Consider the following 12,453-nt stretch of genomic DNA (forward strand, 5'->3'; position numbering starts at 1 on the left):
CCTACAGTTTGCTGGTCAAATTAAAACCAGTGATATGATACATCACATTCCCTATGGCACAGAAAGCAATAACTGTTCCTGGACCATGAGAATTGCACTCAAGAGTGTTAGAGTAACATTACTCATTTTAACCATATGTTTAGCATTATCAATTTGACTGCCATAGCCTTGATCTCACTATATCCTGCACTGTTCTACTGAAAATGTATTTCTGTAACTGCTCAAGTTAAAGGAGGAAAGGGAATCCATGCAGGAAAAAAAAAACCACACATGCCAAGAAGTTACCATTCTTGAATTTATTACATCACAAACACAGTAGAATTTTTTAAATATATGTATCAACTTCTACAATTCAGTATCTCCTTGACAAAATCAGAAAAGTAATTAAAGGATTAAGAAGCATTTTTAAAAACAATATGGTGATGAATACATACCCAGTAGTTAGTTAACTGAAATAATTTCTGAGAAATGGCATTTTCGTTCATTTTGAATCGTCCTATCATTTTGAAGAGATTTCAATGATAAATTGTGAAATGTATTTGTTTGGAAAAATTATATGAAACTGACACGCAAAAGAAACAGATTTAAATGTGTGAGTGAAGAATGCACACATTTCTACACTGAAGACAATGACTGAACTGAAATAAATGAACAGCCTGGAACATTATTAAAAAGGGACACACTGGTATTCTGGAGAGTTATCAATCAGCAAATTTATTACAATTCATTTCCATTCTAGATGTAATTAAATAAGAAAGCAATCATTTCTGTAACTATCTGAATAAGTATGTAGTTTGAGTTCACATTTTTAACTGTGTGCACTGGGAGAAATGTTTTTCACAAGCTGAGTGAGGTTTCTAAGAATAAAATGTGAAATCTGATATGCCAAGGAGACCTTAATCTTGACTGACCATCGTATTATATTTGCCAGATCACTGCAAAAATTCAGGGGAAAGAATTTATCTTTAAAGAAACTGTGCGCCATTATAATTTCTTTAAAATTATGCAATGGTCTTGATTTAAAATTATGACAAAAAGAAAGCAAGTTTCCAGGATGATAATTACATTTTTTTCTTCCTCAATAAAATTACAAAGCTACTGTTTTCAACACTGAGGAACGCACACTGAGATGAGATTTTTTATAGTATTTTTAAAACTTTTTCAATCTTCTTTCTCCTTCAAGATAAGCCATGCTACATCTATTTATCGTTAAGATATAATCCAAACAACCTTCCACTTTAAATATTTTTATAAGACATAAAATGCTGGGGTCACCAACACTTATAGACAGGTTGGTTATATAATATTTAAAAAAAAGGCAAATGGAGAATTAAATTAACTCAGTTTCCTAACCGAGTTAACGCTTTGTCAACTTGTTTGAATATGGAGGCCAAATAATTGAGTAATCATTAAACTTTGAGAACATTCAAGAAGACTTCAAATAAAAGGCTTTACATACTTTACTTACTCGCATAACCCAACACTTGAACTACAGAGTGTTTGCCTGGACTTTAAGTCTTAGGACACACTATAGAATGAAGTATTCAAGAACATTTCCACTTCAAAAAAATTATGGCCTAGTTAGAATTTATTTACTTGGTTGATACACCCCCTTTAGTTCCATGAAGCACAAAATCCTCAAATTTCCCTATTCATATTCATACTACAATTAGGCTATATGAGTAAATAAAATAGAAAAACCTAAATTTATTACATGTTCTTAACTTCTTTACATAAATTTAATTTCTCCATAACCTTTTTTCAGTTTTCTGGTACTCAATGCCTAAGATATACATTATATTATCATTAATTTTAGAACACAACAAAAGAATGGAAAACTATTTTATATAGTAACAAATGCATCATCTTCATATTCATACAATGTAGTTCATAAAGCCACAAGAAATATATGGAGTTACAAGGGGAGGGGCCCACTCCTTAAGTTATTTTGAAATGGATTTTTATTTACATGTGTTTAAACATGTATGATAATTATATTCTTACATTATATAGAACTATTTATCTGACATGTTTACAGGATAAAAATATTTTGTCAAGATAAACATGAATTAAATTTATATACCTGCCAACTTAACTAGCCATGGATTTTAAGAACACAAACTTCTCAACTTATCAAAATATTTTCAATACTCAATACCTTGAAAAAATACACCATTTTTAAAAACTGAAATTCAGTGTTAACATCCGTCATCCAGTTTTTTTAACTTCTAAAAGCGAATCTGAATAGCCAAAGAAAAAATTCCCCGAGTCAGTGAAGCTACCAAGGTTAAAAGCACAATCCCTTCTCTGAAAGAATTACTGTCTCGGCTCAGGCAAGAGACAAGTTGGTAGGTACTTGAGGAAAATATTTTCCTTCAAAACTTTTGTAATTGAATAAGAAACTTCCTGTTTTGTTGAAGACAGAACAAGAAACCTCCTTCCACAATTGCTAAATTACAACCACATATTCATAGAAGTATTAATATTAGTCATTGAAGACTGCAAGTTCACGATTGGAAAACTTGATAAAACATTTATGTAAATTTATTCACATTCTGGAGATGACGATTTGTTCAATTTACTGTGGTTGTATATCTTACGTTACTAACAGCTGTTAAATAAGATTATGATGTACTTCTATTTTTTTTGCTTCTATTTTTTATTTATAATATATTTATTTCAACATTACTGACAGCAAACAAATTCAAGATATCATTAAAGGAAAAATATATATATTTTTATTCATGCTAAAAGAAAATTACTGTGCAATTAGTTTTACACCAACAGTTTAATGTGATGAATCTTCGCACAATTCAATTGACAACACATTCTGCACATTTACTCAAAATTAAAAAAGTAACACCCAGAAACAATACATATCTTAAATCAATAGCGAAGCTTAGCCACAAACTAAACAAGTCACTTCAATAAAAATATTCTACAAAAGTGGCAAGATTCAAAACTACAAGTCCCTTACCAGAAACGCATTAAGGAAAATTATACATTTAAGATCATTACCATGATTTTCTATAACACTGAAGTGAAAATTCTTCATTATCCCTACAAGAATGTACAGACATGTAATTAACCAGAGTATATGATTCAAAGAGAGACAACACCATCCATAAAACAGATTTTGCAGGTTGCACTGTTACCCAACAAAGGGAAAATTTAATATCTTACCAAAAGTCATTATTGCATCTCTTTGAATACTAACTGAATTTTACAGTGCCAAATATATTGGGTTTCTACATCCTAATAAACACTGGAAGTTTTGTTAAATTCTTTGTTATAGTCCACCACAATTTCAAAACTCTCAGAACATCCTCACTTTTTTATTTTTATTAACAGATTGTGACATATCTGAGACCAACTGAGGTCTCTCCACTTGATTAAGATTATTTTGTTCATGCATTTGTTGCAAAGAAAGATCATTCTATTCCAACCCTGTAGCATGTAACAGTGATGAACAGTTTCAGCAAATTCTGCATTTCTTTGTCAAAATTCTGCTATAATATAGGTATAATGAATTGAATAATAAAATCTAAGTTTCTTAAACCTAAGCACAGATAACCAGTTTCGTTTCATAGTATTACCAAAGAGACAAATGTATACTAGTGGGCCCCTATTTCATTAAGGTTAAGAAATTATATCAGCTGAAGATATACATACTTGTTCATTTTTAATCTTAAATGTTATAATTAACTAGTTCTCTTTTTAATGTGGGTATTCCTTGGGAAGGTTATTCTCCTTTATAGTCCCAAATGGCCTATTTATCCATAGGCTTTTTGTCCAACAGTAATTATATACAGGAAAACAAAAGACTTTTCCTTCTTACAATGTCATCATCTTGATTGGCTAAAGAGGATACATGAAGATTCCATTTGTTTTTGCCTTTATGCATGATGCCAAGATACATGTCGATATGCTGGGTTTGAAATCTCCCTGCCACTGCTGACATCCTGACAGTACATACATAGACAAAACTTAAAACCAGGGGAAAAGTTGCATTCGTCAATATTACTGAATGTTGTATAAGTGTATTGTGCATTCCATTCAAAAATTCTGATAGTTTCTGAAGAAACTTTATGAAGTTTCAGTCACAAAGGTAATTTATCTCTATCATGAAGAACTTTGGAAGTATTCTTGGTTCATACTAGATGTTCGCTGCTTCTTTAACTTATAACCATGTAGCAAAGTCCGGTTCATTTCAATGGTAAAAATTTTACATTTAATTTACCAAAAAATTCATCAATAAGTTTCAACTCTATAAAAATGTTATTTTCTTTTCATTCTGTCCAATAATAATGATAACTTAGCAGAGACTGCTTGTATCTCACAAGATACATAAAATTGAACAATCCATGTCAAAGTTCCTTTTAAATATTTTATCCCCCTATGTTGGCAAAATCATCCAAATACATACAACCTATACTGCATGTAGTTTTGCCATTAAAACAAGAGTGCTGGATACTTTCATGTCTAGATTACAAAACCATGGCTAATCCAATCCTCAATTTCACATGATAAAAGCAATTAACCAAACAAATCATCCATTGTGATGTACATCCTTTTCAATGCCAGGAACTTCTAACTTCCTCTGTAACTGCCAGCATCATTAACAAACTGCAAGTTATCCTAAGTTTTAGTATTTTCAATATTTACTAACAGAACATGAATTCTCAAAATGTAGACCAATGAGAATGATAAATCCAACCCGTTAATATTCCGAAGTACCATGCAGGAAAAATTTTAAGTAACAATGTAAAACAGAACATAGTATTATTGAAATTTTGAAATCCGTGATAAAACAAACTTAAAATTTATCTAAATCCAAAAAGATACCAAATATAGTCTACTTAAATATGTGCACCACATAAGGAGACTCCTTCATTGAAAGCAAGAGTCTAGCTGTAAGACCTGCATGACACTAGTCTTCATAAATGAGAGGCAGTATGTTGCATTGTACAGATTAACAGAAAAGGTCAAGGCTTCCCTGAGTGCCTGTTAATGACAACTGGCAATTACCAAATCATTACCCTGGTATTATTTATATATATATTTAGTAATATATGTGACATATCAATACAATTGTATAACAACATAACAAAGATAGAAAAATAGACATCTTGTCCTTGTCTTCATTTCTTCTTCTTCCTTCTCCTTGCACTAATCATAAATAACTTTGTACGCACAACTGTTCTGTCAGTCACTTCTGTGGCATGCCGTTGTTTCAAAGACTGGCTCACTACCAACACATTGCAAGTCATGTTTCACTATGTGGAAGAAAGCTCAAAAACATCCAAGCACACGCAACAGTCGTGATTATACACTCGATTTCCTTCTCGCGTTAAATTAGTTTACACTTAAACTATAACAAATCCTATATTTAACCTTAAAAAAATAAGAAAAAAATAGGAAAATCCATTCATCAGTCTATTACTGGGCTAACATGATCCACAGAATCATTTATCAGGGATATAATAGTTCCACTATAAGTGTTTAACAACGATGTTATGTCTTCCTATAAAATAGTTACATTCAGTGGCAAATAGAGAAGCTGCCCATGCAAAAAGGAAGAAACACAAAAACAAGAGTTTGGACTGAGGTTATACTTAGTTCCATCCTTCTTTTAAAGAAACTGGCTAAATTCTTATGCCAGAAGATGGAACAACGAAAAAATAAAGCAAAAATGTGTCTCTCAGTTTTAAGGTCAGTCACAGGCAGCATTTGTGAAGTTGCTTTGAAATTATGGCTGAATGAAGCAATATATGTAAAAAAAACCAAAGGATATTGTTCTGTAATGTCAGAAGAATATTCCGAACAAATCATAAATAAAAACTTTTAGTCAATCCAGAGCATACCTACTGATTCTTATCGAGTATGCAGTTTAAGTCATGCAATTCACGAAAGATTCTATAAAACAATGAGATCAAATAAACTTCTGAACAACACAAGCGAAACAAAATGTAAAGCAATAGAAAATATTAATACATACCATTTTAGAATATACCAGCCATTTAGAATCAAATTATTAGAATAAGCACTAGGTCTCCTATCAGCAAAGAACTTAGCCATAAGCAATGAAGTGACATTCTGCTCATTCAAGGATAAATGCACTGTACTGCAAGTAATGGGAGTAATGCACTGGAAGTGTTGTAATATACAGAGCAGTGGCTAAATATCAGTTAACTACTGATAAAATCAAAATATATTATGAAGGAGAGAATTCGTGGAACTGACTGTGGTACTGGAATCGCTATGCTAAAGCTGTTAAGATATTCTCCTTCACGTTATGAGCCTATGTTTCTGAGAGGGAAATCACTAAAAACTTGAAACCGTAGTGGTGAGGAACTACCTTGTAAGTAGATGTACAGGAGAACAGTCCTGCCTTGAAATATCAGACCAGGAAAATCTTGTTTAAACATGCAAAGCTTGTCCAGGTATTATAGTATGAAATACGTCAATTATGTCACGGAACAGAAACTGGAAAACCGAAAAAGCAGACAAACAAGACAAAATGGGAGCAAATGTCACAGCAATGGAACCAGTCAATGGGAAAAGAGTAGACTAGTATGAATCCTACTGACCAAATTTGGAATAGCAATGTTAAACGCAATATGCACTCAAAATGTCCCAACAGTAGTCAATACTGCCTTATCTACTTAAAATGTCAAGAGCAAAATATGTTTAAAATAAAAATAATCAAGCTTCATGAATAGGTCAGATGACATGGCAAGTGAACATACTACACAATAAAGAATTACAGCACAGTGCACAGCAAGGATAAGCTAAAACTTCTGGCTGTTATTTTGAGTTTTGAAAATGTTAGGATTAAATTTCCAATTGCTATCTTTCCAATACATTGGTAACTTGTAAAATGCTGCCTTTCATTTCCTCTCTGTAGTGAAATACTATTTTATATATTTTGTTCAATGGGAGAAAATCTTGTCTAAAAGCAGAGGTTTTGTTGTCATACAGTGTTATGAAGAATTCAGGATCAGTGGAACAAAGAATGCAGACCAGAAGTATCAATTTTTAATGCTATATATAGGCTCCAATATTTCCAGGGAAGAAAACATGTTCATAGCAATTTATGAATAAGACCATCCTGTATGTATAAGGTTAATAAAAAAACAATGACCCTATTTCAATTGCTTTTAAAATATACTCAAGAACAAGACAAGAACTACACATTCGGTTTGCTACATTTAACATACTCCCTGGGTATATTGGCTTTATTTTATCTTTATAATTCTCAGAAAGAGGTAAAAGAAATCATCAAGAAAGCATGTAAATATTCAAAACCAGTGGGCAAGAATCACAGAAAAACTTTAAAATGTATCTTAAGGGCCTTTAACACTGCATGAAACATACGGAAAGGCTAAAGCACCTATCACAGTTCTGCTTACCTCCCTCCCCTCACATCCCTAAATTCAATTGTCACTGGCAGTCAATACCCCTGCCAGAAGGGTAGAACCTGGTCCATCACCATCTCCCTTACGCACTCCACCAATCACACCATCTATTATGGTCACTGTCACTTCAGTATTTCCACTGCTACTAGTTTTAGTAGCATTTGCAGGCCCATTAGATGCCATCATATTGCAGTTCTTTAGTTCAGTCTCTGATGACACAGGTAATGCAGGAGCATCTTCAAACTGACCAACAACAGGAAGGACCTTAGGAGCATCTCCACTTCCATCAACAGGCGAAGGCTGTTTCTTGTTAACCTCACTGTTGATCACTGTTGATGTTGGAAGTGGACTACAACAAGGAAACAATAACACATTAGGAGGATTGTTGTTTTAAGAAGAATGATCGGTAGAGATCCATCAAAGTGGTATCACTTTTAATAATTTTTTTTTTTAACGTGATTTTGGTGTTAGGAAAGTTGGTGGTGTTATTACATGTTAACCAATATTGTACACCTATTACAGATGAAAATAATGAACAATTAATTATTAAACTTTTAATGCTTTAAGTACACTTATTTACATAGAAATTTACACAAATACAATTCTTATTTGTTAACAATCATTGTTATACAATTCAATAGTCATATTGCTTGGAATATCTTCGATCACAAGCTTGACAGAAAGAGACAACCAACAGCTATAAATAGGTTCTTTTAACTGAATACACTCAACAAATCAATTAGAAATAATACCTCAGTCTAATACAGTCGCAAAGCTCCAATAAGAGGAAGGTTAATCCATTTGACAGCTGGAGCGACACTAGTACCTCTGGCGGCGAGGTAGAGGCAACTTGCTAGCAGACCACAGGGAACATATTACCACTACAGTCTAAAATGGTCAGAACTTCTGAATCATTCATGCAAATAATGCCCTGACAAGGTTATTGTAATCCTTATGAAATAGTGGAGGAGGTAAATTTATTTCGATGAGTTCGAGGATATCAAAATATTTAATTTTACGGAGGTTATTTTTACCACGGACTATAACACAAAATCGCTTCTAGAGGGCAACTGGTTGGAAATAGGTATATACCATCCCAGACATTTTTTTTTGTAGAGGTTTCTATGCTCTACAATTTGTACGCTTACACTTGGGGTCTATCGTTGACGGTTCAGGCAGCGCAAGCCAAGAAAGCAAGTGACTGACCGACCATTTTGTCTGTTTCTTTCTATTTTACTGTATTATTTCACGAGCTTCGAAATATATTCAGAAATATAAGTTATTAGCAGATAATAATGTTAATGTTACTGGTTTTATGCCCCACTAACTCATAGTAAGACAGAAATCAGCTTCAGGGATCCTAAAATTAATGTAATTCAAGAGACACTTTTATAAAATATAGAACAGTGACAAAGGGAAATTATTTTTAAAAAAACATTTTTTTAACATCTGTTCCAATGAACAGATATAGTTTTAAAATAGGCTAAAATATGAAAACCCATTTCCCTCCCATTTCACCACCCCAATCATCAACCATCCACATTGATTCTAATTTATTTCAATTTTTTCAACTGATATAGATTTTCAGTAAAAGAAGGGACTTAATTAAGATGTTCTTAAGATAAATACTTCGTAATTTCACCTAAGCGTTGTGATTCCAAATGGAATGAAATATGTACTGTATATGATTGATTTGTTTAATGCAAATGTAAGTATCAAAAACGTGGAATTTACTGTTCTGCTAACAGATGCCTCTGGGTGTTTTATTCCGTTAGAAAGCTGAGGTCTCAAGCTTTCACGAGAGTGGCATAGTTTTGGCCTTGGTGATCTTTGACACGAACGGAGGGAGTTAATAATCTGTGATGTTCACAAGCTCCGAGTTGTTGACAACATGGCGAGCTGTAGTAGAGATAGTTTGGTTGCCGGCGTGGATGACGATAAGCTAATAGCATATTTAGAGAAAAATGATATAATAGCAGATGAATTAGAATCGGAAAGTGATTTTGATAGTGATGTGATACCAGGAACACGGCCATTATCACCAGTACCGAAAAGGAAGTGCTATTCTGGCCCCAGTACATCGGATGTTCAGGTTAGTAGGTACTCAATTGCAGTCCATGGAACCAATTAAAAATTCACTGCCAGTTCTGAGTGATTCAGAAAGTGACAATAATGATGGAGCTATGGATGATGCGAGTGATAATGACAATAATAATGAAAGCAATGTGAATGCTAATGTTTGTTTCCGAGAAATTGTTCCGAACCAGTTCGATAGGCCTACCACTTCCGTCATTTACATGGAAATCGCTGGGCCTAAATATGCGCCTCCACATAATTCCCCTCTAATAGATTATTTTCAGTTCTTCACTAATTCATTGATAAATTTGATGGTAAATGAAACAAATACGTATGCCCAACAATTCATCTCAATATATGCGTTTTCACCACAATCAAGGGTTAAAGTTTGGCGGGCTACTTCTGTATTGGAAATGAAAGCATTTCTGATTGTAATTTTTAAGGGTGTATATTGTTGAAATATGATCATTGTTAAGTTTTCACTAATAATTATTGTGTACTCCAAAAGGGTTGTGCATTAAATTATTGCTCAATGCCAGGTACGATTGACAGTGGAACAAAAATTTCAGTGAGGAAAATGGTGAGGGCAGATTTTTAAAAAATACGTTTTGGGGTGGTTGTAGGTAAATTAATCAAATTTTTAATTACCCTGTTTTGTTTAGAATTGTATGTGTTTTTAACCTAAGTTCTTGGATTTAGGCAATGTTACAAACTGTATTTCCAAAATTAGACCAAAACTTAAAAATAAAAATGAAAATTAACAATTGTTAAATTGTTGCCAATTTAAAAATACACTGAAGATGTTTTTCAAATTTATAAGCATTTCTTGGTAAAGTCAGAAGTATATTTTATATAATGCTGCAAGAATAATGCATATATTTAACAAAATAAATTTTTAATTAATATTTCTCTGAAAGTCTGCAGAACCACTAAAAATAGCTTGGCATTCTTAGCCAGAATTTCAGAAAAGGGCTTGGCACTAAGAGGGTTAATTCGGTCCTCCAAGATCAAAGTCGGGATTGCTTCATGTGTTCCAACATTTCCTCTGAAGCCAAATTGACCTTCTCCCAACTCGGTTTCAACTTGTTGCCCCATTCTTCTGTAAATAACATGTTAAAATTTTGCAGGGTGTGGTAGTTTTCACACTTGTCAGCACCGGCTTTCTTGGGAATAGGTACAACAACATTTTGCCGAATATCTGATGGCACTTGTCCTGTATCATACATCATACACACACTACGGAATAACCTCTCCATACAGGTTTCTCCTAAGGCAGTCAGTAATTCTGAGGGTATGTCATCAATTCCCAGCACCTTATTCCTACTTAGGTCTCTCAAAGCTCTGTCAAATTCTGACCTCAGAATTGGGTCTCCCATGTCATGAGCATCAACAGCCCTTTCTTGTTCCAGAACCCCAGCATCTACTTCTTTAACTTCATACAATTGTTGGATATATTCCTGCCATCTTTCCGACTTGTCTTCTTTCCCTAGAAGTGGTTTTCCATCCAAGCTTTTAATATACACGTAGTTTTCCTATCTCCAAAGGTCTCCTCGATTTTCCTATATGCAGGATCTACCTTTCCTAGGACCATACAACCTTCAACATCCTTGCACTTCTCTTTCAGCCATTCTTCCTTGGCTGTCCTGCACTTTCTGCCTACTACATTCTTTATTTGCCTGTATTCTTTTCTGCCCTCCTCATTTTTCGCATTCTTGTGTGTTCGTAGTTTGTCAATCAGGTCTAGTATCTCGAGTTATCCATTGTTTCTTAGTTGATCTTTCCTTTCTTAACTTTTTTTCAGCAGCTTTACTGATCTCATTCTTCATGACTGTCCATTCTTCCTCTACTATGTTCCCTTCAGCCTCTTCATTTAGTCATAATGTTACTTGTTCCTTGAAACAATCCCTCACAATCTTTTCTTTCAACTTGTCTAGATTCCATCTCCTTGCATTCCTTCTTTCCTTCAATTTCAGATGGCATTTCATGACCAACAGGTTGTGGTCAGAGTCCACATCTGCTTTTGGGAAAGTCTTGCAATCCAAATGAAATTTATAGCTTACTAGCAGTTACCCGTGTCTTCGCTGGCGTGGATTTCGTCATCTGATAAAAGTAACCGTTCCTCGGTACTGTACTAAGACAATACCTGAATATCCCTAGACTATAAAAACTCACCGAAGAATTGAGTTTCATTTACCCCAGAAAGTCTTTGTACACCACATTTGTTCTATTGCCTTTTGGGGCTAATATGCAACTTAGAACTGTAGGTGTGATAAATAGTCTTCTCTCAACTCAAAAAAAAAGGAAATTCCAAACACATTTCCACGTCAGTAACATCTTCAGTTTTTGAGATATAAATATCCCCATAAAAATAATACATCCCCTTTATTAGCCCTACCCCCACCTCCAATCCACCTCAGTAGATTTTACTAAAAAAATAACCATAATCCTTCATTTTTAAAGGCGATTCCAAATAACAATTTTCATGTGTGTAAAATGTTACCTTTCTGAGAAATACTGTAGATATATAGTCTTTTAAAAAACTCACCCCCTTTGTCAATCCCGCTCACCCCTATTCAACTGGATTTTACAACAAAAAATGTGTTTAAACCAAAATACCAATTTTCATGCCTGTAACACGTTCAGTTTTTAAGATATAAGTACCCTCATAAAAAGTATTCAACCTCTTTCTAACCTCTTTTCACTGCAACCCCTTAAAAGGAATTTCCGGAAACAAAAATATATGCGTTTCCTTATTTTTAAAGGAGATTCCAAATACTAATGTTCACGTCTTTAAACTGTTAAGTTTTTGATACATAGATACTCATTCTAAAAATTCGTTCCCCTGTTCACCCCCTTAGCGGCGGAATATAAAAAAATCCTCCCTTAGCACGCACCTACAGCGTAATGTCAATTTAACATCCAAAATTTCATTTCTTTATGTCCAGTAGTTTTGGCTCGG

At 33.7% G+C, this 12,453-nt stretch overlaps 1 protein-coding gene across 3 annotated transcripts in view; it reads right to left on the reverse strand.

Moving 5' to 3' along the window:
- Positions 1–281: 281 nt before the first annotated feature.
- Positions 282–12,453, reverse strand: part of LOC136857688 (constitutive coactivator of PPAR-gamma-like protein 1 homolog) — a 339,417-nt gene continuing 327,245 nt past the window's right edge. For all 3 annotated transcript variants that reach the window (XM_067136540.2, XM_067136539.2, XM_067136541.2), the window contains exon 20: positions 282–7,767. In XM_067136540.2, coding sequence (XP_066992641.1) covers positions 7,437–7,767 — 331 coding nt within the window. In that variant the 3' untranslated portion in view covers positions 282–7,436. The remainder of the gene's footprint in view (positions 7,768–12,453) is intronic.

Source organism: Anabrus simplex, chromosome 1 (genome assembly GCF_040414725.1).
Source record: "Anabrus simplex isolate iqAnaSimp1 chromosome 1, ASM4041472v1, whole genome shotgun sequence".
Taxonomy (NCBI): Eukaryota; Metazoa; Arthropoda; class Insecta; order Orthoptera; family Tettigoniidae; genus Anabrus; species Anabrus simplex.